Source organism: Rattus norvegicus, chromosome 9 (genome assembly GCF_021556685.1).
Source record: "Rattus norvegicus strain SHRSP/BbbUtx chromosome 9, alternate assembly SHRSP_T2T, whole genome shotgun sequence".
Taxonomy (NCBI): Eukaryota; Metazoa; Chordata; class Mammalia; order Rodentia; family Muridae; genus Rattus; species Rattus norvegicus.
The window spans coordinates 7,215,360-7,242,861 of NC_141542.1; the positions used below are offsets into that span (position 1 = coordinate 7,215,360).

The 27,502-nt window shown below is 39.8% G+C and overlaps 1 protein-coding gene across 4 annotated transcripts in view; it reads left to right on the forward strand.

The window, feature by feature from the left end:
* Positions 1–27,502, forward strand: part of Adgre1 (adhesion G protein-coupled receptor E1) — a 157,290-nt gene that overhangs the window by 65,555 nt on the left and 64,233 nt on the right. For all 4 annotated transcript variants that reach the window (NM_001007557.2, XM_087565697.1, XM_087565696.1 and 1 more), the window contains 4 exon segments: positions 15,049–15,189; positions 15,274–15,420; positions 18,101–18,189; positions 24,496–24,579. In NM_001007557.2, the coding sequence (NP_001007558.1) occupies positions 15,049–15,189; positions 15,274–15,420; positions 18,101–18,189; positions 24,496–24,579 (461 nt within the window).

Sequence of the window (27,502 nt, forward strand, 5' to 3'; positions counted from 1 at the left end):
CAGCACCAGTTGTTGAAAATGCTATCCTATTTCTACTGGATGGTTTTAGCTCCTTTCTCAAAGATCAAGTGACCATAGGTGTGTGGATTCATTTCTGGGTGCTCAATTCTATTTCACTGATATACCTGCCTGTCTCTGTACCAATACCATACAGGTTTTATCATTATTGCTCTGTGATACTGCTTGAGGTTAGGGATGGTGATTCCCCCAGAAGTTCTTTTATTGTTGAGGATAGTTTTCGCTATCCTGTGTTTTTTGTTATTCCAAAGGAATCTGCAAATTGCTCTTTCTAATTCTATGAAGAATTGGGTTGGAATTTTAATGGGGATTGCATTGAATCTGTACATTGTTTTTGGCAAAATGGCCACTTTTACCATATTAACCCTACCAATCCCTGAGCATGAGAGATCTTTCCATTTTCTGAGATCTTCAATTTCTTTCTTCAGAGACTTGAAATTCTTGTCATACAGATCTTTCCCTTGCTTGGTTAGAGTCACGTAGAGGTATTTTATGTCATTTGTGAATATTGTAAATGGTATCATTTCACTACTTTCTTTCTCAGCCTGTTTATCCTTTGTGTAGAGGAAGGCTACTGATTTTTTTGAGTTAATTTTATATCCAGCCACTTTGCTGAAGTTGTTTATCAGGTTTAGGTGTTCTCTGGTGGAACTTTTGGGGTCACTTAAGTGTACTATCATACCGTACACCAATAGTGATCTTTTGACTTCTTAATTTCCAATTTGTAACCCTTTGACCTCCTTTTGTTGTCTGATTGCTCTGCCTAGGACTTAGTACTATATTGAATAAGTAGGGAGAGAGTGGGCAACCTTTTCTAATCCCTCATTTTAGTGGGATTGCTTCAAGTTTTTCTCCATTTAGTTTAGTGTTGGCTACTGGTTTGCTGTATATTGCTTTTACTATGTTAGGTATGGGCCTTGAGTTCCTGATTTTTCTGAGACTTTGAATATGAAGGGGTGTTGAATTTTGTCAAATGCTTTCTCAGCATCTAATGAAATGATCATGTGATTTTTTTTCTTTGAGTTTGTTTATATAGTGGATTATGTTGATGGATTTCCGTATATTGAACCTTCCCTGCATCCTTGGGATGAAGCTTACTTGATCATGATGGATTATCATTTTGATGTGCTCTTGGATTTGGTTTGCCAGAATTTTATTGAGTATTTTTGCGTCGATATTCATAAGGGAAATTGGTCTGAAGTTCTCTTTTTTGTTGGGTCTTTGTGTGGTTTAGGTATAAGAGTAATTGTGGCTTCATAGAAGGAATTCGGTAGCACTCTGTCTGTTTCAATTTTGTGGAATAGTTTGGATAGTATTGGTATGAGGTCTTCTATGAAGGTCTGATAGAATTCTGCACTGAACCTGTCTGGTTCTGGGCTTTTTTGGTTGGGAGAATTTTAAGGACTGCTTCTATTTCTTTAGGAGTTATGGGATTGTTTAAATGCTTTATATGATCGTGATTTAAGTTTTGTACCTGGTATCTGTCTAGAACATTGTCTTTTTCCTCCATATTTTCCAGTTTTGTTGAATATAGGCTTTTGTAGTAGGATCTGTTGATTTTTTGAATTTTCCCAGATTCTGTTTTTATGTCCCCATTTTCATTCCTGATTTTGTTAATTGGGCTACTCTCTCTGTGCCCTCTGCTTATTCTGGCTAACGGGTTTTTTTTTTTTTTTTGATTCTTTGTGTAGTTCTTTTTATTTCTACTATGTTGATTTCACTCCTGAGTTTGATTATTTCCTGCTCTCTACTCCTCGGTGTATTTGCTTCTTTTTGTTCTAGAACTTTTATGTGTGCTTTCAAGCTGCTCATGTATACTCTCTCCAGTTTCTTTCTGCAGGCACTCAGAGCTATGAGTTTTCCTCTTAGCACAGCTTTCATTGTGTCCCATAGGTTTGGGTATGTTGTGCCTTCATTTTCATTAAGTTCTAAGAAGTCTTTACTTTCTTTCATTATTTCTTCCTTGACCAAGTTATTCATTACAGAGTTGTTCAACTTCCATGTGTATGTGGGCTTTCTGTCAGTTTTATTGTTATTGAAGACCAACATTAGTCCGTGGTGATCTGATAGGATGCATGGGATTATTTCAATCTTCTTGTGTCTGTTGAGGTTTGTTTTATTACTGATCATATTGTCAATTTTATAGAAGGTACCATGAGCTGTTAACAATAAGGGATATTCTTTTGTTTTAGGATTAAGTGTTCTGTAGATATCTGCTAATTCATTTGGTTTATTACTTCTGTTAGTTTCTCTGTGTTTCTGTTTATGAGTTGTTGAAATCTCCCGCTATTATTGTGTGATGTGCAATATATGCTTTGTGCTTTAGTAAGGTTTCTTTAATGAATGAAGGTGCTCTTGCATTTGGGGGCATAAATATTTAGTATTGAGTTCATCTTGGTGGATTTTGCCTTTGATGAATATGAAGTGTTCATACTTTTTTTTTGATAACTTTTGGTCGAAAGTCGATTTTTTTTGATATTAGAATGGTTACTCCTTCGTTTCTTGGGACCATTTGCTTGGAAAATTGTTTTCCAGTCTTTTATTCTGAGATAGTATTTGTCTTTTTTACTGATATGTGTTTCAGCAAAATGCCAGGTCCTCTTTCCATATCCAGTCTGTTAGTCTATGTCTTTTTATTGGGGAATTCAGTCCATTGATTTTTAAGAGATATTAATTAATAGTGATTGTTGTTTCCTGCTATTTTTGTTGTTAGAGGTGGAATTATGTTTGTGTGTCTCTCTTATTTTGGGTTTGTCGCAAGAAGATTACTTTCTTCTTTTTTTTTTAGGACATAGTTAACCCCTGTATTGCAGTTTTCTATTATCTTTTGTAGGACTGGATTTATGTAAAGATATTTTGTAAATTTGGTTTTGTCGTGGAATAGCTCGATTTTTTTCATCTATTTGAATTTGGAGTTTTGCCGCAGATAGTAGCCCGGGCTGGCATTTGTGCTTTCTTAGGGTCTGTATGACATCTGCCCAGGATCTTCTGGATTTCATAGTTTCTGGTGAGAAGTATGGTGTAATTCTGATAAGTCTGCCTTTATATGTTATTTGACCTTTCCCCCTCATCGTTTTTAAAATTCTTTCTTTGTTTTGTGCATTTGGTGTTTTCACTATTATGTGACTAGAGGATTTTCTTTTCTCTTCCAATCTATTTGGAGTTCTGTAGGCTTCTTGTTTGTGTATGGGCATCTCTTTCTTTAGGTTGGGAATATTATCTTCTATAATTTTGTTGAAGATATTTACTGGTCCTTCAGTTTTGGAATATTCTCTGTCTTCTATACCTAGCATCCTTAGGTTTGATCTTCTCACTGCGTTTGGATTTCCTGGATGTTTTGGGTTAGGAGCTTTTAGCATTTTAAATTTTCTTTGATGGCTGTGTTAATGTTTTCTATGGTATCTACTGCCCCTGACATTCTCTCTTTTAGCTCTTGTATTCTGTTGGTGAAGCTTGAACCTATGATTCCTGATATCTTTCCTAGTTTTTTTTTTTTTTAATCTCTAGTGTTATCTCCCTTTGTGATTTCTTTTTTGCTTCTATTTCCATTTTTAGATCCTGTATTGTTTTGTTCAATTCCTTCACCTGCTTGGTTGTGTTTTCCTGTAATTCTTTAAGGGATTTTTTTTTTTATCTCTTTTAGGGTTTCCCGTTGTTTACCTGTGTTGTCCTGTATTTCTTTTTTTAAAAAACTTTTTATTAGATATGTTTCTTTACTTACATTTCAAATGTTATTCCCCTTCCTGGTTTCCTTTCCATAAGCCCCTAGACCCCTCCCCTACCCCTGCCACATAGGGGTATTCTCCCATTTGTCCCCCTTACTGCTCCCCATATTCCCCTGCACTGGGGGTCCAACCTTGGCAGGACCAAGGGCTTCCCCTTCCACTGGTGCCCCAACAGGGCTATTCTCTGCTACATATGCAGTTGGAGCCCTGTGTCAGTCCATGTATGGTCTTTCAGTAGTGATTTAGTCCCTGGAAGCTCTGGTTGGTTGGCATTGTTGTTTTTTATGGGGTGGCAAGCTCCTTCAACTCTTTCAATACTTCCTCTAATTCCATCAAAAGGGGTCCTCTTCTCAGTTTGGTGGTTTGCTGCTAGCATTGACCTCTGTATTAGACATGCTCTGGATATGTCTCTCAGGAGAGATCTATATCCAGTCCCTTTCAGCATGCATTTCTTAGCTTCATCAATCTTATCTAGTTTTGGTGGCTGTATATATATGGGCACATGTGGGGCAGGCTCTGAATGGCTATTCCTTGAGTCGATGCTCTAAACTTTGCTTCCATATCCCCTTCTATGGATATTTTTCCACCTTTTAAGAAGGAATGGGAGCATCCACATTTTGGTCATCCTTCTTCTTGAGCTCCCTGTGGTCTGTGGATTGCATCTTGGGTAATTTGAGCTTTTTGGCTAATATCCACTTATCAATGAGTGCATACCAAGTGTCTTTTTCTGTGACTGGGTTACCTCACTCAGGATGATATTTTCTAGTTCATTCCATTTGCCTATGAATTTCATGAAGTCGTTATTGATAGCTGAGTAGTATTCCATTGTGTAGATGTGCCACATTTTTTGAATCCATTCCTCTGTTGAAGGGCATTTGGGTTCTTTCCAGCTTCTGGTTATTATAAATAAGGCTGCTACGAACATAGTGAAGCATGTGTCTTTGTTGTATGTTGGAGCATCTTTTGGGTATATGCCCGGGAGAGGTTTAGTGGAGTGTCCAGTTTTCTGAGAACCTCCAGAATGATTTCCAGAGTGGTTGTACCAGTTTGCAATACCCCCCAAAATGGAGGAGTGTTCCTTTTCCTCCACATTCTCACCAGCATCTGCTGTCACCTGAGATTTTTTATCTTAGCCATTCTGACTGGTATGAGGTAGAATCTCAGGGTTGTTTTGATTTGCATTTCCCTGATGACTAAAGATGTTGAACATTTCTTTAGGTGCTTTTTGGTCATTTTATAATCCATAGCTGAGAATGTTTTCTTTAGTTGTGTACCCCATTTCGCCCCTCCCCAACCCTGTACCCCATTTTTAATGGGGTTATTTGGTGCTCTGGAATCTAAATTCTTTTTTGTGTGTGTGTTTCTGCTTGCTCTTTTTTCTTTTTTTTATTACCATGAGTATTTCTTATTTACATTTCGATTGTTATTCCCTTTCCCGGTTTCTGGGCCAACATCCCCCTAACCCCCCACCTCCCCTTCTATAGGGGTATTCCCCTCCCCATTCTCCCCCCATTACCGCCCTCTCCCAAACAATCATGTTCACTGGGGGTTCAGTCTTAGCAGGACCAAGGGCTTCCCCTTCCACTGGTGCTCTTACTAGGCTATTCATTGCTACCTATGAGGTTGGAGCCCAGGGTCAGTCTACGTATAGTCTTTGGATAGTGGCTTAGTCCCTGCAAGCTCTGGTTGGTTGGCATTGTTGTTCATATGCGGTCTCGAGCCCCTTCAAGCTCTTCCAGTCCTTTCTCTGATTCCTTCAATGGGGGTCCCGTTCTCAGTTCAGTGGTTTGCTGCTGGCATTCGTCTATGTATTTGCTGTATTCTGGCTGTGTCTCTCAGAAGAGATCTACATCCAGTTCCTGTCGGCCTGCACTTCTTTGCTTCATCCATCTTATCTAGTTTGGTGGCTGTATATGTGTGGGCCACATGTGGGGCAGGCTCTGAATGGGTGTTCCTTCTGCCTCTGTTTTAATCTTTGCCTCCCTATTCCCTGCCAAGGGTATTCTTGTTCCCCCTTTAAAGTGAAGCATTCGCATTTTGGTCATCCCTCTTGAGTTTCATGTGTTCTGTGCATCTAGGGCAATTCAAGCATTTGGTCTAATAGCCAGTTATCAGTGAGTGCATACCATGTGAGCTTTTCTGTGATTGGGTTACCTCACTGAGGATGATATTTTCCAGTTCCCTCCATTTGCCTATGAATTTCATAAAGTCATTTTTTGTGATAGCTGAGTAATATTCCATTGTGTAGATGTGCCACATTTTCTGTAAGCATTCCCCTGTTGAAGGGCATCTGGGTTCTTTCCAGCTTCTGGATTTTATAAAAAAGGTTGCTATGAACATAGTGGAGCATGTGCCTTTGTTATATGTTGGGGCATCTTTTGGGTATATGCCCAAGAGAGGTATAGCTGGGTCCTTGGGTAGTGCAATGTCCAAATTTCTGAGGAACCTCCAGACTGATTTCCAGAATGGTTGTACCAGTCTGCAATCCCACCAACAATGGAGGAGTGTTCCTCTTTCTCCACATCCTCTTGATCTTAGCCATTCTCACTGGTGTGAGGTGGAATCTCAGGGTTGTTTTGATTTGCATTTCTCTCATGACTAAAGAGGTTGAACATTTCTTTAGGTGTTTCTCAGCCATTCGGCATTCCTCAGCTGTGAATTCTTTGTTTAGCTTTGCACTCCATTTTTAAATAGGGTTATTTGTCTCCCTGCAGTCTAACTTCTTGAGTTCTTTGTATATTTTGGATATAAGGCCTCTATCTGTTGTAGGATTGGTAAAGATCTTTTCCCAATCTGTTGGTTGCCGTTTTGTCCTAACTACAGTGTCCTTTGCCTTACAGAAGCTTTGCAGTTTTATGAGATCCCATTTGTCAATTCTTGATCTTAGGGCATAAGCCATTGGTGTTTTGTTCAGAAAATTTTCTCCAGTGCCCATGTGTTCCAGATGCTTCCCCACTTTTTCTTCTCTTAGTTTGAGTGTATCTGGTTTGATGTGGAGGTCCTTGATCCACTTGGACTTAAGCTTTGTACAGGGTGATAAGCATGGATCGATCTGCATTCTTCTACATGTAGACCTCCAATTGAACCAGCACCATTTCCTGAAAATGCTATCTTTTTTCCATTGGATGGTTTTGTCTCCTTTGTCAAAAATCAAGTGACCATATGTGTGTGGGTTCATTTCTGGGTCTTCAGTTATATTCCATTGGTCTATCTGTCTGTCTCTGTACCAATACCATGCAGTTTTTATCACTATTTTTCTGTAATACTGCTTGAGTTCAGGGATAGTGATTCCCCCTGAAGTCCTTTTATTGTTGAGGATAGTTTTAGCTATCCTGGGTTTTTTGTTATTCCAGATGAATTTGCAAATTGTTCTGTCTAACTCTTTGAAGAATTGGATTGGTATTTTGATGGGGATTGCATTGAATCTGTAGATTGCTTTTGGTAAAATGGCCATTTTTACTATATTAATACTGCCAATCCATGAGCATGGGAGATCTTTCCATCTTCTGAGGTCTTCTTCAATTTCTTTCTTCAGAGTCTTGAAGTTCTTATCATACCGATCTTTTACTTGCTTGGTTAAAGTCACACTGAGGTATTTTATATTATTTGGGACTATTATGAAGGGTGTCGTTTCCCTAATTTCTTTCTCGGCTTGTTTCTCTTTTGTGTAGAGGAAGGCTACTGATTTATTTGAGTTAATTTTATACCGAGCCACTTTGCTGAAGTTGTTTATCAGCCTTAGTAGTTCTCTGGTGGAACTTTTGGGATCACTTAAGTATACTATCAAAACATCTGCAAATAGTGATATTTTGACTTCTTCTTTTCCAATCTATATCCCCTTGATCTCCTTTTGTTGTCTGATTGCTCTGGCTAGAACTTCAAGAACTATATCGTATAAGTAGGGAGAGAGTGGGCAGCCTTGTCTAGTCCCTGATTTTAGTGGGATTGCTTCAAGTTTGTCTCCATTTAATTTAATGTTAGCAACTGGTTTGCTGTATATGGCTTTTACTATGTTTAGGTATGGGCCTTGAATTCCTATTCTTTCCAGGACTTTTATCATGAAGGGGTGTTGAATTTTGTCAAATGCTTTCTCAGCGTCTAATGAAATGATCATGTGGTTTTGTTCTTTCAGTTTGTTTACATAGTGGATTACGTTGACGGTTTTCCATATATTAAACCATCCCTGCATGAGTGGGATGAAGCCTACTTGATCATGGTGATCTGATAGGATGCGTGGGATTATTTCTATCTTTCTCTATGTGTTGAGGCCTGTTTTATGATCAATTATATGGTCAATTTTGGAGAAAGTACCATGAGGTTGTGAGAAGAATGTATATCCTTTTGCTTTAGGACAGAATGTTCTATAAATATCTGTTAAGTCCATTTGGTTCATGACTCCTCTTAGTCTGTCTATGTCTCTGTTTAATTTCTGTTTCCATGACTTGTCCATTGATGAGAGTGGGGTGTTGAAATCTCCTACTATTATTGTGTGAGGTTCAATGTGTGTTTTGAGCTTTAGTAAGGTTTCTTTTACATATGTAGGTGCCCTTGTATTTGGGGCATAGATATTTAGGATTGAGAGTTCATCTTGGTGGATTTTTCCTTTGATGAATATGATGTGTCCTTCTTTATCTTTTTTGATGACTTTTAGTTTAAAATTGATTTTATTTGATATTAGAATGGCCACTCCAGCTTGCTTCTTCTGACCATTTGCTTGGAAAGTTGTTTTCCAGCCTTTCACTCTGAGGTAGTGTCTGTCTTTGTCTCTGAGATGTCTTTCCTGTAGGCAGCAGAATGCATGGTCCCCATTGCGTGTCCAGTTTGTTAATCTATGTCTTTTTATTGGGGAGTTGAGACCATTGATGTTGAGAGATATTAAGGAATAGTGATTATTGCTTCCTGTTATATTCATATTTGGATGTGAGGTTATGTTTGTGTGCTTTCATTCTCTTTGTTTTGTTGCCAAGACAATTATTTTCTTGCTTTTTTAGGGTGTAGCTTGCCTCCTTATGTTGGGCTTTACCATTTATTATCCTTTGTAGTGCTGGATTTGTAGAAAGATACTGTGTAAATTTGGTTTTGTCATGGAATATCTTGGTTTCTCCATCTATGTTAATTGAGAGTTTTGTAGGATACAATAACTTGGGCTGGCATTTGTGTTCTCTTAGGGTCTGTATGACATCTGTCCAGGATCTTCTGGGTTTCATAGTCTCTGGCGAGAAGTCTGGTGTGATTCTGATAGGTCTGCCTTTATATGTTACTTGACCTTTTTCCCTTATTGCTTTTCATATTCTTTCTCTGTCTTGTGTATTTGGTGTTTTGACTATTGTGTGACAGGGGTAGTTTCTTTTCTGGTCCAATCTATTTGGAATTCTGTAGGCTTCTTGTATGTCTATGGGTATCTCTTTCTTTAGGTTAGGGAAGTTTTTTTCTATGATTTTGTTGAAGATATTTACTGGTCCTTTGAGCTGGGAGTCTTCACTCTCTTCTATACCTCTTATCCTTAGGTTTGATCTTCTCATTGAGTCCTGGATTTCCTGTATGTTTTGGACCAGTAGCTTTTTCTGTTTTACATTATCTTTGACAGTTGTGTCAATGATTTCTATGGAATCTTCTGCTCCTGAGATTCTCTCTGCTATCTCTTGTCTTCTGTTGATGATGCTTGTATCTATGACTCCTTGTCTCTTCCTTTTGTTTTCTATATCCAGGGTTGTTTCCTTGTGTTCTTTCTTCATTGCTTCTATTTCCATTTTTAATTCCTTCAACTGTTTGATTGTGTTTTCCTGGAATTCTTTCAGGGATTTTTGTGACTCCTCTCTATGGGCTTCTACTTGTTTATTTATGTTTTCCTGTGTTTCTCTAAGGGAGTTCTTCATGTCTTTCTTGAAGTCCTCCATCATCATGATCAAATATGATTTTAAATCTAGATCTTGCTTTTCTGGTTGGTGTATTTGGATATTCAGTGTTGCTTTGGTGGGAGAATTGGGCTCTGATGATGCCATGTAGTTTCTTGGTTTCTGTTGCTTGGGTTTCTGCACTTGCCTCTCGCCATCAGGTTGTCTCTGCTATTTCTGTCAGTGGCTAGTCTGTCCTATAGGCCTGTTTGTCAGGAGTGCTGTAGACCTGTTTTCCTGTTTTCTTTCAGCCAGTTATGGGAATAGAGTGTTCTGTTTTTGGGTGTGTAGTTTTTCCTGTCTACTGGTCTTCAGCTGTTCCTGTGGGCCTGTGTCCTGAGTTTACCAGGCAGGTCACTTGGAGCAGAGAAGTTGGTGTTACCTGTGGTCCCGCAGCTTAAATTTGCTCGTGGGGTGTTGCTTTTTAGCTCTCAGAGAGGATGGCAACCAGGAGGGCCTGCGCCGCCTTTTCTGGGAGCCCCCTGTTCACCGGGGTCCCAGATAGCATTAGGTGTTTTCCTCTGGAGTCAGAAATGTGGGCAGACCTCTGAAGGTTTAGCTCTCCCTCCCACGGGTTTTGGGTGCAGAGAACTGTTGATCCAGTCCCTTCAGGTCCTGGCAGTGTTGGAATCTAAATTCTTGAGTTCTTTGTATAATTTGGATACTACCTCTATCAGATGTAGGATTGGTAAAGATCTTTTCCCATCTGTTGGTTGCCATTTTGTCCTAATGACAATGTCTTTTGCCTTACAGAAGCTTTGCAATTTTATGAGGTCTCATTTGTCGATTCTTAGAGCATAAGACATTGGTGTTTTGTTCAGAAAAATTTCCGCAGTGCCCATGTGTTTGAGACTCTTCTCCATTTTTTCTCCTATTAGTTTGAATGTATCTGTTTTGATGTGGAGGTCCTTGATCCACTTAGACTTAAGCTTTGTTCATGGTGATAAGAATGGGTCAATTTGCATTCTTCTACATGCTCACCTCCAGTTGAACCAGCAACATTTGTTGAAAATGCTATCTTTTTTTTTATTGGAGGGTTTTAGCTTCTTTGTCAAAGATCAAGTAACCAAAGGTTTGTGGGTTCATTTCTGGGTCTTCAATTCTGTTTCACTGATCTATCTCCCTGCCTCCGCACCAATACCATACCTTTTTTTTTTTTAAATCACTATTGCTCTGTAATACTGCTTGAGATCAGGGATGGTGATTCACCCAGAAGTTCTTTTATTGTTGAGTATAGTTTTCGCTATCCTGGGTTTTTTGTTATTACAAATGAATTTGCAAATTCCTTTTTCTATCTCTATAAAGAATTTAGTAGGAATTTTGATGGGGATTGCATTGAATCTGTAGATTGCTTTTGGCAAAATGGCCATCTTTACCATATTAATCCTGCCAATCCATGAACATGGGAGATCTTTCCATCTTCTGAGATCTTCCTCAATTTCTTTCTTCAGAGACTTGAAGTTCTTGTCATACAAATCTTTCACTTGCTTGGCTTAAGTCACATCAAGATATTTTGTATTATTTGGGACTATTGTGAAGGTTATCATTTCCCTAATTTCTTTCTCAGCCTGTTTATATTTTGAGTAGAGGAAGGCTACTGATTTGTTTGAGTTAGTTTTATACCCCGACAGTTTTCTGAAGTTGTTTATCAGGTTAAGTCGTTCTCGGGTGGAACTTTTGGGGTCGCTTAAGTAGACTATCCTATCACCTGCAAATAGTGATATTTTGATTTCTTTCCTTCCAATTTGTATCCCTTTGACTTACTTTTGCTGTCTGATTGCTCTGGCTAGGACTTCGAGTACTATATTGAATAATATTGAATAGGGAGAGAGTAGGCAGCCTTGTCTACTCCCTGATTTTAGTGGGATTGCTTCAAGTTTCTCTCCATTTAGTTTGATGTTAGGTACTGGTTTGCTGTATATTGCTTTTTACTATGTTTAGGTATGGGCCTTGAATTCCTGATCTTCCTAGGACTTTTATCATGAAGGTGTGTTGAATTTTGTCAAATGCTTTCTCAGCATCTAATGAAGTGGTCATGTGGTTCTTATCTTTGAGTTTATTTATATAATGGATTATGTTGATGGATTTTCATATTTTAAACCATCCCTGCATCTCTGGGATGAAGCCTACTTGATCATGATGAATGATAGTTTTGATGTGCTCGTGTATTCAGTTTGCAAGAATTTTATTGAGTATTTTTGCATTGATATTCATAAGGGAAATTAGTCTGAAGTTCTCTTTCTTTGTTGGGTCTTTGTATGGTTTAGGTATTAAAGTAATTGTGGCTTCATAGAAGGAATTCGGTAGTGCTCCATCTGTTTCAATTTTGTGGAATAGTTTGGATAGTATTGGTATGAGGTCTTCTAGGAAGGTCTGATAGAATTCTGCACTAAACCCATCTGATCTTGGGCTCTTTTTGGTTGGGAGACTTTTGGTAACTGCTTCTATTTCTTTAGGAGTTATGGGGTTGTTTAGATGGTATATCTGATTCTGATTTAACTTTGGTACCTGATATTTGTCTAGAAAATCGTCCATTTCCTTCAGATTTTCCAGTTTTGTTAAATATATGCTTTTGTAGTAGGCTCTGATGATTTTTAAAAAAAATTTCTTCAGATTCTGTTGTTATGTCTCCTTTTGCATTTTTGATTATGTTCTTTTGGATACACTCTCTGTGACCTCTCGTTAGTCTGGCTAAGAGTTTATCTATCTTGTTGATTTTCTCAAAGAACCAACTTTTGGTTCTGTTGATTTTGTGTATCGTCCTTTTCATTTCTACTTGGTTGATTTTAGCCCTGAAGTTGATTATTTCCTGCTTTCTACTCCCCTTGGGTCTATTTATTTCTTTTTGTTCTAGAGATTTTAGGTGTGCTATCAAGCTGCTGACTTATTTGCTCCCTTTTTTTCTTTTTGCAGGCACTCAGAGCTATGAGTTTTCCTATTAGTACCACTTTCATTCTGTTCCTTAACTTTGGGAATGTTGTATCTTCATTTTCATTAAATTCTAAGAAGTCTTTAATTTCTTTCTTTATTTCTTCCTTGACCAAGTTTTCATTGAGTAGAGCATTGTTCAACTTCCCTGTATACGTGGACTTTTTGTCATTATTGTTGTTATTGAAGACCAGTCTTAGTCCATGGTGATCTGATAGGATGTGTGGGATTATTTCTATCTTCCTGTATCTGTTGAGGCCTGTTTTGTGACCAATTATATGGTCAATTTTGGAGAAGGTTCCATGAGGTGCTGAGAAGGTATATCCTTTTGATTTAGGATGGAATGTTCTATAAATTCTGTTAAATCTATTTGGCTCAAAACTTCTGTTCATTTCTCTATGTCTCTGTTTAATATCTGTTTCCTTGATCTGTCCATTGATGAGAGTGGGGTTGAAATCTCCTACAATTATTGTGTGAGGGGCAATGTGTGCTTTGAGCTTTAGTAAGGTTTCTTTTATGTATGTGGGTGCCCTTGCATTTGGAGCATAGATATTTAGGATTGAGAGTTCATCTTGGTGGATTTTTCCTTTGGTGAATATGGAGTGTCCTTCCTTATCTTTCTTGATGACTTTTGCTGGAAGTTCAATTTTGTTTGATATTAGAGTGGCAACTCCAGCTTGTTTCTTTGGCCCCTTTGCTTGGAAAGTTGCTTTCCAGCCATTTACTCTGAGGTAGTATCTGTCTTTGTCTCTGAGGTGTGTTTCCTGCATGCAGCAAAATGCTGGATCCTCTTTACATATTGACTGTAAGTCTGTGTCTTTTTATTGGGGAATTGAGTCTGTTGATGTTGAGAGATATTAAGGAATAGTGATTGTCACTTCCTGTTATTTTCATTATTAGAGGTGGAATTATGTTTGTTTGTCTCTCTTTTGGTTTCTTTGCAAGGAAATTATATTCTTCCTTTCTGTACAGTGTAGTTTCTCTCCTTGTGTTGAAGTTTTCCATCTATTATCCTTTTTAGCGCTGGATTTGTGGAAAGATATTGCATAAATTTGGTTTTGTCATGGAATATCTTGGTTTCTCCATCTATTTTAATTGAGAGTTTTGCTGGATAAAGTAACTTGGGCTGGCATTTATGTTCTCTTAGGGTCTGTATGACATCTGTCCAGGATCTTCTGGCTCATAGTCTCTGGTGAGAAGTCTGGTGTAATTCTTATAAGTCTGCCTTTATATGTCACCTGACCTTTTTCCCTGTCTTGTATTTCTTTATGTCCTTCTTAAAGTCCTCTGTCATCATCATGAGATGTGATTTTAAATCCATGTCTTGCTTTTCCAGTATTTTTGGATATTCAGTATTTGCTTTGGTCGGAAAACTGGGCTCTGATGATGCCAAGTAGTCTTGGTTTTTGTTTCTTTGGTTCCTGTGCTTACCTCTCAACATCAGGTTGTCTTGGTGTTAGCTGGTATTGCAGTCTCTAACAGTGGCTTGTACCTCCTGTAAGCCTGTGTCAGCATTCCTGAAGACTGGCTTTTTTCTAGCAGGATCTTGATACAGAGAGCTGTTGGACTAGGTCTGCTCTGGGTGTAGGCAGACACTGGCAGGGTCTTGTCTCAGAATCCTCCTAGGTTCATGTGTCCTGGGTACAGAAATCTCTCAGACCTGGTCAGCTCTGGCCACAGGCAGGAAACCCTTGCTTTCTCTTCTTTTGGTTTATGATTATCTATGTATATGATCATGTATATGTTTGTGCACATGTGTATAAATGCATGTACAGATATGAATGCCATAGTTCAACGTTGGGTGTCATTCTTCGTGGTTCGTTCATCTTATTTGCTTGAGAGCTTTTCTCTGAGCCTTGAGTTCATTATTATTACGTGTAAGATTAGTCTTAATTGCCAAATTGACATAAGCTAGAACCATCTGGGAAAAGAGTCTCAATGAAGGATTGTCTGGATCTGGTTGGCATATAGGCGTATCTACGGAGGACAGTCTTGATTACATATAGTTGTTGAAGAAAGACCCAGCCATCATGGGTGACAAGCAGGGGCTTCTGAATTGCATGTAGTAAAAGCTAGTGACATACATTCATTCTCTTGCTGCTTTGGCTATGGGTACAAATGGCTGCATCGAGTGTCTTGACTTCCCTACAATGATGTCTTCAATCTGGACTTGTGAGCTGAAGCAAACATTTTTTTCCCCTAAACCACTTTTCACAAGAGTGTGTTTTTATTCACTTTGCATCCTGTTCACTGCTCCCTAACAGTCACCCCCTCCTACAATCCTTTCTCTATCCCCTTTCCCGAGCTGGTAGGGGCTCCCCTGGGAATCACTGTATGCCAGGATATTTTCTTATCACAATAACAGAAGTGAAATCAGGGATCTGGCTTCTGGGGATCAAACTGAGGTCCTTATGCTCACACTGCAAGGTCTTTTCCTGCTAAGCCATTACTCCAGCCGTTCACGCTCATTCTCCTCTGTGTAGATATAGATGAGTGTGATGACATATGCCCTTCCAACTCATCATGTACCAACACCCTTGGGAGCTACTTCTGCACTTGCCACCCTGGCTTTGCCTCAAGCAATGGACAGCTGAATTTCACAGACCTAGAAGTGACATGTGAAGGTGAGCAGAGGATTTCTCAGATGGCCTGGTGTACAATTTGCCATGTTCCTCTGAATTTCTTTACATGTTTGGTTTTTATTGCAGATATTGATGAGTGCATTCAAGATCCATTTCGATGTGGACGAAATTCTTCCTGCACCAATGTACCAGGTTCCTACAACTGCAGCTGTCTTCCCGACTTTCGAATGGATCCAGGAGGCTCCCAAGCACATGGAAACTTCACATGCAAAAGTAATGTCTTAGTGCATTGGCAAGGGGAGCTACATCTTTGCCTCGCTCATAAACCTTACTTTTCCAATACTAAGTTCTCTACTTACTTTCATGTCACGCATACAGTGTTTTCCTACATATTCACTCCTTTACTCAGTAGTAGGTTATTAGTGAGTTTTGTATCAACTATATTTTTTGTATGCAGGGTCTCATGTGGTATAGGTTAGCCTCAAACTCACAGCTAGCCTTGAACCCCATTCCTCATTCCTATACCTCCCAACCTCTGGCATCATAAGTGTGGAGGTCCATATCCAGCTTGAAAGAATAAAATACCCAGAACTGCAAGAGTAGAGACATATTGTCACGGGTTACAGTATGCGCAAAGGTCCTCGGGATTCACAAGAGTAAAACACCTTACATGTGTCTGTAGCCATGGCTAGAGTTCAGGCTCTTTGACCCTTTGGTGTCTTTTGAATATTTATTTATTTTTCTCTCAAGACCAATAAAATGTTGAATTTTTTGTTTGTTCTTCAGGACAGGATTTCTGTATATCTCTATGTATCTCTTGCCATCCTGGGATTTACTCTGTAGACCAGACTGGCCTCAAACTCAGAGATTTACTTGCATCTGCCTTTCAAGTGCTGGGATTAAAGATGAGAACTATGACTAGTTGGCTAAAACTTTAAAATTTACAGTACTGAGCATAAATATGGATGGGAGAGGAGCTCACTAGCTATTTCTTACTGAGGGGCAGTAATAGCAGCCCAGGGAAGGCCACTTTTCTATATGGGTGTGGCCCTATATGTTTGTGTTGGGAGTTTATTTGGACTTATGACCAGAGGGTTAGAGTCCATGATGCTGGAGAGTGACTAAGACCCCCAATGCCAACTTCTGGATTTCACATGGATGGGCAGAAATAATATACACACATGAGCATGTTCACATATATGTATACCATGCCCACATAAACTAAAGTCTAAAACAGAATATATGTATCCTGAATGGCTGTATTGAAACATAACAACAACAGAAATTTATCTAAGATCCTTGCCCACATAGAGGTGAGGATGTCATCAGTGCAATTCTGTCTTCTATATACTTCTTCCGCTCTTCATCTTCCTGTATTTTCCTCACAAAGAGCCATCCATAAAAATGTATTTAATATGCCTTTTCTTTCTACCTTTTATTTTTATTCATGGTGCCTAGCACAGGTGTAAAGGCCATGCCAGTTATCTCTGAGGAAATCATGAATGCTATTCAGATGTAATCCCTCTTCTCTTCTTTTTCTTTCCTTTCCCTCCATTTCTCTCTACTTGTACCCTTCCTCCCCTTCTCTCCTCCTTTCCTTTTGTCTTCTTTTTTTCCCCTCCTTATGCCTCCTACCCTCTCTTTCGTCCCTCTCCTCCACTATCTTCTTATCCTCTGCTCCTTCCTCTCCTCTCCTTCCTCTCTTCTCGTCCCACTTTCCTCCTCTCTCATTTCTCCTCACCCTCTCCATCTTCCCATTCTTTCCCATTTCTTCCTTCCCTCTTCAATGCTTCCTTTTCCCTGTATTTTTCTTTTCCCAATAGTTCCTGTTCTCTCCTCTCATATTTCATGTATTTTGTTATGCTTTACAGCCCATTCTTTAACTTCCCTCTGGTGACCTGTCTTCTCTCACACTTAATCCACTTAAATATAGTTAACCTGTAGAAATCAGGATCTGTGTGTGACAATATGTAGTGTTTGTTTTCCTAAGTCTTTTTTTGTAACTTCAATGTAATATTTTCAAGTTTCATTCACTTTCTTAATAACTAATTTCTTATGGCTGAATAATATTCTGTTGTGTATAAGTACCACATTTACTTATCTAGTCACCTGTTTGTGAACATCCAGGCTGATATCACTTCCTGGTTAAATTCTTCTACTTAAAAAAAGCATGGTGCTTTTAGGCAAGCACCAGCTTGCTTACCTTTCTTTGTCTTAGAGTTTTGTATCACTGATATCTTAGTTTTTGTCAATGTAAAAAATACCCAAAGAAAAGCAACCAAGGAGAAAGGGTTTATTCTGGTCATTGTTCAAAGTGTTGTTCATTACGGTGTGGAATTTGAGGTAGCTGATCACATCACATGCACTGTCAGGAGGAGAGGGCAATGAATGCTGCTGCTGGGGCTGCTCGATTTTCCCATTCTGAGCAGAGTTTCCTGGCCAGGAAATGGTCCTGCTCACAACTGAGATGTGTCTTCCCACACTAATTAACCTAACCGAGATGATCCCCATAAGCATGCACAGAATCCCATCTCCCAGGTGATACTGGATATGGCTGAGATGATAGTTGACACAAATAGTCACTGTGGCACTGGGCGTTGTGACCCCTCTTGCTCCCTTTAAACTCATGCCATGCTCTTACACTTACATCCACCTTAAATATAGTTAGCCTGTGGAAACCAGGATCCGTGTATGTGTGACAATGTGTAGTGTTTGTTTTTCTAAGTCTTTTTTACCTCAATGTAAAATTTTCAAGTTTCATTCACTTTCTTAAAACCTAACCTGGTGCAGTTAGTTTTTAAGTAGTAGTAGGGCAGTTTGCTCCAAGTCACTTCTGTTTACAATGGCTGGGGTCAGATGTTATGTATAAAGAACACAGAATCAGTTTTGTCTAGTAGTCACTCATACCTCACTGGGCTGAACATTTTCCATGGTTGATTTTTCTTCCTTCTAGGGATTCCCTTCAAGTGTAAGGAAGACTTGATACCCAAAAGTGAGCAGATAGAGCAGTGCCAAGCAGGGCAAGGCCGGAATCTTGATTATGTAAGTTTTTTTTTTTTAAAAGAAAACTTCTTTATTCTTGAGAATTTCATCCACATATACAATATTCACTCCTACTTTTCCCTAACTCCCCAACATCCCTCAAACCAGTTCCCTTCCAATTCTGTGTTTTTCATTGATGACATACTAAGTTCATCATGAGTGCCCATACAAGCATGGGTGTGAGACATCTACTGGAACATGAGACTCTACCAGTCCCCACACCATCAAGAAAGAATGATTCCTTGTCCCAGAAGCTCTTGCTGCTGAGAGCTTCTCAGTGAGAGATGAGCTGGAGAGCATCTTCTCAGTCTATGCCTAGAATTTTGGCTGGTTTGGTTTTGAGTAGGTACCCATAGCTTCTGTGTGTTTGTAAGTACCATCACCATGTCATAGCCAGAAGACAGCATCTCACTGCTTTCTTCTCTACTCTTCTACTCTTACATTCTTTTTGCCTCTTTATCTGCTATGTTCCATGAACCTTGGTATCTGTGTGGCTTTGATATTGATACTCCTATAGGGATGGATGAATATTCTTATTGAATATGTAAGTATTGAACATTCTTAGTTATTGATGTTTTCCAAGAGGATTCTAAGGATAAACATTGCTACATCAATCCTAACCAAATAAATGCAAAAGTAAAATAGCATAACCCATAGTAGCCATATTTTATTTTTCCTTTTTTTATTGGATATTTTTATTTACATTTCAAAAGTTGTTCCCTTTCTTAGTTTCCTGATCATAAGTCCCCTATCCCATTCCCCTCCCCTTCTCCTATAAGAGTGTTCCCTGGCCACAACCAACCTTCCTTCCTGCTCCCCCTGACATTCCTCTGCACTGGGGTGGGGTCCAGCCCTGGCAGGACCAAGGGCTTCTCCCCCCAACAAGGTCATCTTCTGCTACATATGCAGCTAGAGCCATGGGTCTGTCCATGTGTAGACTTTGGGTAGTGGTTTATTCCCTGAGAGTGCTATTTGGTTGGTATGGTTGTTCTTATGGGGTTGTAAGCTGCTTCAGCTCCTTCAATCCTTTCTCTAATTCCTCCAAGAGGGACCCTGTTCATAATTCAAAGGTTTGCTGCTAGCATCACCTCTGTATTTGGCATGCTCTCAGGAGAAAGCTATATCAGGCTCCTGTCAGAATGCACTTCTTGTCTTCATCAATATTATCTAGTTTTGGATATATATATATATATATATATATATATATATATATATATATATATATATATATATATATGCTGTATACCCAGGTGGGGCAGGCTCTGAATGGCCATTCTGTCTCCATATCCCCACCTATGAATATTTTTGTTTCCCCTTTTAGGAAGGACTGAAGCATCTGCACTTTGATTGTCCTTCTTGAGCTTCATGTGGTCTGTGGATTGTATTTTGGGTAATTGGAGCTTTTGGTCTAATATCCACTTATCAGTGAATGCATACCATGTGTGTTTTTCTGTGATTGGGTTACCTCACTCAGGATTATATTTTCTAGTTCCATTGTTTTTGATAGTTGAGTAGTACTCCATTGTGTAGATGTACCACATTTTCTGTATCCATTCCTCTGTTGAAGGGCATCTGGGTTCTTTCCAGCTTCTGGCTATTATAAATAAGGCTGCTATGAACATAGTGGAGCATGTGTCTTTGTTGTATGTTGAAGCATCATTTGGGTATATGCCCAAGAGAGGTATAGCTGGGTCCTCGGGTAGTGCAATGTCCAATTTTCTGAGGAACCTCCAGACTGATTTCCAGAGTGGTTGTACCAGTTTGCAATCCCACCAACAATGGAAGAATGTTCCTGTTTCTCCACATCCTTGCCAGCATCTGCTGTCACCTGAGTTTTTTTTTATCTTAGCCATTCTCACTGGTGTGAGGTAAAATCTCAGGGTTGTTTTGATTTGCATTCCCTGATGACTAAGGACATTGAATATTTCTTTAGGTGCTTTTTGGCCATTCAATAATCCACAGCTGAGAATGTTTTGTTTAGCTCTGTACCCCACTTTTTAAAATTTTATTTATTTATTTATTCATTCATTTATTTATTTTCATCTTTATTAACTTGGGTATTTCTTATTTACATTTCAATTGTTATTCCCCTTCCTGGTTTCCAGGCCAACATCCCCCTAACCCCTCTCCCTCCCCTTATCTATGGGTGTTCCCCTCCCCATCCTCCCCCCATTACTGCCCTCCCCCCAACAATCGCGTTCACTGGCAGGTTCTTGGCAGGACCAAGGGCTTCCCCTTCCACTGGTGCTCTTACTAGGCTATTCATTGCTACCTATGTAGTTGGAGCCCAGGGTCAGTCCATGTATAGTCTTTGGGTAGTAGCTTAGTCCCTGGAAGCTCTGGTTGGTTGGCATTGCTGTTCATATGGGGTCTCAAGCCCCTTCAAGCTCTTTCAGTCCTTTCTTTGATTCCTTCAACGGGGGTCTCATTCTCAGTTCAGTGGTTTGCTGCTGGCATTCGCCTATATATTTGTCATATTCTGGCTGTGTCTCTCAGAAGACCCAGCTATACCACTCCTGGGCATATATCCAAAAGATGCTCCACCATAGCACAAGGATACATGCTCCACTATTTTCATAGCAGCTTTATTTAAAGTATCCAGAAACTGGAAACAACCCAAATGTCCCTTAACTGAAGAAGTGAATATAGAAAATGTAGTTCATGTACACAATGCACTACTACTCAGCCATTAAAAACATGGACATCATGAATTTTGTAGGCAAATGGATGGAACTAGAAAACTCTTTCTAGAAAACTCTTTTTTTTTTTTTTTGGATCTTTTTTTCAGAGCTGGGGACCGAACCCAGGGCCTTGCGCTTCCTAGGCAAGCGCTCTACCACTGAGCTAAATCCCCAACCCTAGAAAACTCTTTCTTAACACAGGATTCCTGCTGTGTGCATCAAAATGGCTGCTCTAGCTCCTGACATCCAATCTGTATTTTAGGTAGTGGAGAGAAGACAAGAAAATGTGAAAGCCACCCTCCTTTTTCTTAAGAGTATGACTCAATAAGAATGTTGGAGCTGAAACAAAGAATTCAAAGCTGAGGAATGTCAAATGGCTGAGAAGCACCTAAGGAAATGTTCAACATCTTTAGTCATAAGGGAAATGCAAATCAAAACAACCCTGAGATTCCACCTCACACCAGTGAGAATGGCTAAGATCAAGAGGATGTGGAGAAAGAGGAACACTCCTCCATTGTTGGTGGGATTGCAGACTGGTACAACCATTCTGGAAATCAGTCTGGAGGTTCCTCAGAAAATTGGACATTGCACTACCTGAGGACCCAGCTATACCTGTCTTGGGCATGTACCCAAAAGATGCTCCAACATATAACAAAGACACATGCTCCACTATGTTCATAGCAGCCTTGTTTATAATAGCCAGAAGCTGGAAAGAACCCAGATGCCCTTCAACAGGGGAATGGTTACAGGAAATGTGGTATATCTTCACAATGGAATACTACTCAGCTATCAAAAACAATGACTTTATGAAATTCATAGGTAAATGGATGGAACTGGAAAATACCACCCTGAGTGAGATAACCCAATCACAGAAAAACACACACGGTATCACTCATTGTTAAGTGGCTATTAGCCCAAATGCTCAAATTACTCTAGATGCACAGAACACATGAAACTCAAGAAGAATGACCAAAATGTGAATGCTTCACTCCTTCTTTAATACCCTTGGGAGGGAATAGGTTGGCAAAGTTTAGAACAGAGGCTGAAGGAACACCCATTCAGATCCTGTCCCACATGTGGCCCATACATATATAGCCACCAAACTAGATAAGATGGATGAAGCAAAGAAGTGCAGGCCAACAGGAACCAGATGTAGATCTCTCCTGAGAGACACACCCAGAATAAGGCAAATACATAGGCAAATGCCAGCAGCAAACCACTGAACTGAGAATGGGACCCCCATTGAAAGAATCAGAGAAAGGACTGAAAGAGCTTGAAGGGGCCTGAGACCCCATATGAACAATGCCAACCAACCGGAGCTTCCAGGGACTAAGCTACTACCCAAAGACTATACATGGACTGACCCTGGACTCCAACTGCATAGGTAGCAATGAATAGCCTAGTAAGAGCACCAGTGGAAGGGGAAGCCCTTGGTCCTGCCAAGACTGAATCCCCAGTGAATGCGATTGTTGGGGGGAGGGCAGTAATGGGGGGAGGATGAGGAGGGGAACACCCATAGATAAGGGGAGGGAGAGGGGCTAGGGGGATGTTGACCTGGAAACCAGGAAGGGGAATAACAATTGAAATGTAAATAAGAAATACCCGTTAATAAAGATGGAGGGAAAAAAAAGATATTCCTCAGGGAACTGGAAAAATCACTCAAAGGTTAGGATCACTGCATGCTTTTCCAGAGGACCCTGGTTTAAATCTCAGCACCGTGTATGTGGTTTACAACCACTTAAACTCCAGTTCTAGGGGAATTGACACTCTCCTCTATCCTCTATAGGTATCGGACAGCCATAGACACACAGGCAATCAAAATACAAAATACTCATACACAAAGAATAGTAAGTTTTTCTTAAAAAAAAAAAAAGGAGTCCCCTACATGTATCCCCAAAGTGCGTCTCCCAAGGGATGTAGATTTCATCAGGTTGATAATTGATATTAGCCATCACATCACTACCTAAAAGTTAGCAGTTCAGTGGTATGTAGTGGATTTATAATGTCATACAAAAATCATTAGTATCTTGTGTATTTTCATAAATCACAGTGGAACCTTCCCACCTATTAAACAGGAGCTGCCATACCTTCTCAAGGCCCCTGAAACACTAATTAGTTCTCTGTGTACAAATCTTTGTATTTTGGCCATTTCCTATAGCCGAGACAATTCCTTTAGCATATCCTCATGCTAGGTCACATAGTGGGTCTGGTTTTCACCTTGTGAGGGGCCTGAAAACTGAGTTCTATACCAGTCATTCTTATGTACTCCCCAGAAGTTCACAAAGGCTGTCTTCTACAAGCCCTCATTGCATTTTTGTCGTTTTTGTTGTATAATTCTATTCATTGAAATTTTGATCAAATCTACCCATTCCTTCTCTTCCATCCCCCCTACCACATTCCTTCCTAACCTTATTCCACTGAATGCTGCTGTTGTCTTTTTTGATGGTATCATACTGACTTGGATGAGATGGAATCTCAATATACTTTTGAAATATATTTTCATTTATGACCAACAACTGAACACATTTCTTTAATGTAATCCTTAGTCATTTGCAATTCTTTAAAAAAAACTAGCTGTTCATTCATATATTTGTTATATTAACATGTGTGGTATTTGTTTTTTTTTTGTTTTGTTTGTTTGTTTGTTTTGGTTTACTTATTTTTGAGACAATGTGGCTCTGGCTGGCCTGGAATTTGATGTTTAGACCAGGCTGGTCTCAAACTCACAGAGATCTGCCTGTCTCTGCCTTTCAAGTGCTAGGATAACAGGTGTGCACCACACTATGCCTGGACTTGATAACGAATTTTAATTGTCAGTTGGACCCAACTTATACTCCACTGGGAAGAGAGTTTCAATGAAGGACTGTCTACACTGTGATGGCCTTTGAGCATGTCTGTGAGGGTATGTTAATTAAGGCAATTGACATGGAAAGGCCCAGTCTACAGTGGGAAGCACCATTTCCTAGGCTCGGGGTCCTAAACTATGTATTAGTAGAGAAATAGTGCTCAGCATAAGCAAGCACATGGAAAAACATGCTCATCACTCAATGTTATGGACTACGGCCATGATGAACCATTTCAGGTTCGTACCTTGATTTCCCACCATGATGGATAGTAGCCTAGAACTGTAAACTGAAATAAACCCCCTTTTCCCCACTTTGCTTCTTGTTAAGTTTTTTTTTTAATCCAGGCAAAAGAAATGAAATCAGGACAGTGTGTAATAACTCTGCATACCAAGAGCATATATTGGGGCTTTTTAAGCATTGACATACAATGTGCTCTAATCAAATCAGGTCAGTTTAGCACTTTTTTTTTTTTTTTTGCCTTTGGTTTATTACTGGAGTCTTTACCTTTCCTAGTTACTCATGAACTTTATGGGGCTCTTATGAACCATAGTTTCCCTGTTGGCAGGGGATTCTAGGTCTCTCCAGAGTAAGTGCATCTGTTATTCACCACTCAACCTCTCTGAAATGAAGATTTGATGGGATGAGTATTTATTTCCCTGAGAATGGAGACTCAGGAATTTGAACCACTCATACATTGAGCTTTATTGCTCAATATTTGTGCTTTGCAATTCATGTCAGACTGGCCAGTACTCACAAGTTCTCTTTCTCTTGTAACCCAGACTTCCTTCTGCACATTTGTGAATGCCACCTTTACCATCCTGGATAACACCTGTGAAAACAAAAGTGCTCCAGTGTCCTTACAGGTAAGGGGAGTGTCTTCTTCATTGGTGTCTATCGCTTCCCTCCACTTTGTGTACATGCCTATGTGTGTGTGTGGTATAGTCATCTGTGGAGGCCAAAATTGGGCACTGGATCCCTTGAAGATATTGTTTGTCTGTCAACCACTTGATGTATGTGATGGGATCTGAATCTCAGTTCTCATGCATGAGCATTGAAAACTCTTAGCCATGGAGACGCATCTACAGCCCTCACAGCTCAGAGTAGTGATGTCACTTAATATAAATAAAATGTGAATACTCATTTTCTCATCTCAAACCAGAAATAATAACTGCCTGTAATTTCATAAATATTGTATCCATACTAAATAAGGTGATATGTACATATATGTGTACATAAGGTAATTAAACTATGCATATGACTCAGGTTGTGGCTCAGTGAGTAAAGAGCTGCTTTGTAGGGCTGAAGACCTAGGTTCTATACCCAGAATCCATATACGAAAAGACAAAACATAGGCATAGCTTATACATTTGGAATCCCAGCCTGGAGATCACTGGCTATTCAACAGAGTCTGTTTGGTGAGTTGTAGGCTGATGAAGGACCCTGTCTCAACTAGATGAATGACATCTGGCATCTGAAACGCAACGCCATTTGTTATTTGGCCTCTAGATGAGCATGTAGCCAGTGTGGTTGCACACACACTAATACACGTGCAGACACATGCTCTATTTCACAACTCTATATAGATTTTATTCTTATTTGCCAGAAATATAAACACCATTCTTAGACTTTAAGGATTTATTTTTTTGTCTACTTTATACATCTTATGTGTGAGTTCCCGCAGAGGCCAGATGTATCAGATCTCACTGGAGCTGGAGTTATAGGCAGTTGTGAGCCACCCAAAATGGGTACTAGAACTGAACTTGGATATTTTGTAAGATCAGTATGTGCTCTTGACCTCTGAGCTATTTCAGCCCCATACTTACAACACATTTAACAAAAATTTTCACTAGTTTTGACACTTTCATAGATCTGTCTGTATACCCATCCTCTGTATTGTGTATATTCTCCCTGTTTCACTCTGGCATCACATTTCATCTCCCTGGGATGACTTCTGCCCAGGCCTCACTGACTCCAATATAGGTTGTAGTTTAAGAATGATAGCCTTGGGGGCTGGGGATTTAGCTCAGTGGTTAGAGCGCTTACCTAGGAAGCGCAAGGCCCTGGGTTTGGTCCCCAGCTCCGAAAAAAAGAACTAAAAAAAAAAAAAAATAATGATAGCCTTATCTGTTTCTATTTTAGCTCTCAAATAATTGATACAAAGACCTATTAAGCTCGTCAACAAGCTCTAAGGACCGTGACTGGACAGATATTCATTTACTCTAAGCTATGTTATTCCCAGCCACAGGCCCCATGTTATTTGTATTCTGAGTCTTGTCCTGGTTTGCTCTGCTTCATGTGTATCCTCATGGTGAATCCCTTAGTGACCCGCTCACCATGACTCCTCCTGGGCCTTCTTCCTCATGACCACCTCTTCTCTTCTTTTCTCTCCCATTTTGGGACTCTCCCCTGGGAATGGAAGTCCTACCTTCTCTGTCCAGTCAGCTCTATGATCAGTACCCAATCAGAGATAATTGGGAAGCATTCTTTTTTTTTTAAAGATTTATTTATTTTATGTATGTGACTATATTGCCACTCTCTCCAGACACACCAGAAGAGGGCATCAGATCTCATTACAGATGGTTGTGAGCCACCATGTGGTTGCTGGGAATTGAACTCAGGACCCTGGAAGAGCAGTCAGTGCTCTTAACAGCTGAGCCATCTCTCCTGCCGCCCCTCCCCCCAGGCATTGTTTACACAACACAGATACAGGAGATGGTTCAGTAGTCATGCTAATTTAGTACTGGGCTATAACCTGGCCCCTGGGCACAGAAATCAGCATCAGAATAAACACAGTGCTCAAAACCGTCCCTCAACACTCCATCATTAGTGAAAAAGACACACATTCTATGACAGCCATTGACAGTCATTAGTGTCACAGGAAAGGATGGAGCCTTGTGGGGAGCTCTGTGATCCATGGCGGAGAGAGATGGCTGAGTCTTGTGCAAGTATTCATGGCTGTTGTGTTTATGACTGCCATGGTGATGTTGTATCTGGATAGCAGCATTTCATGACACTCCCCCTCCTCTCCCAGTTCGTCAGTGCTTTCTGTCTATTCATCTGAATGTTCCCTTGGTCTTGGGGTAGAGATCTGACGTACATATTCTGTCTAGAGCTGAGTGTTCATCAGTCACACTGAGCACTTGGGCCAGACGTGCATCTCTGAAGTACATTTTAAACTTGCTGTTGTTCCTAACCCAGGGTAGATAGGATATGAATGTTAGTTTGTTATGTTCTCTCAGTGCTTGCAGGTACCCTGTTTATTTTCACATATGTTGCTTTGTACATCATTCTTTCTTATCTTGTCTGTCAGCCATCATGTGACTGGATTCCATGTTGAAACTGTTCATCTGCTTCTTGAGAACTTAATATATTAGAAAGTATTTTAAATGATCACCACTGAGTGAGCTCTTTGAAAATTTTTAGATGTAGATGAAGAGATTAATCTCTCAAAAGTTTCTGGGTCAAAGAGCATGTGGCATACAGATTGGTTCAGGCACTGGCTTACGGTGTCCTGCAAAGGCAAAACTGAGCTTAAACATTCCTAACAGGGCCTCTTAAGTATAGAACTGGAGCTGAGAGGGTACTGATTTTTGTCTCTTTTGTTTGTGAGACAGGGTCTTGCTGTCATTTGGGCTAGACTATAACTTGCTATGTGGCCCAGGATCCACTAGCTTCTAGCGCCAGCATTCTGAAACCTGTGAATTCCCAACTGCCTCACTACATTCAGTTGCTTTTTTTTTTGTCTCATCCTTAACCGTTTTTCTCCTCTAGGGCTAGAGAGAGCAT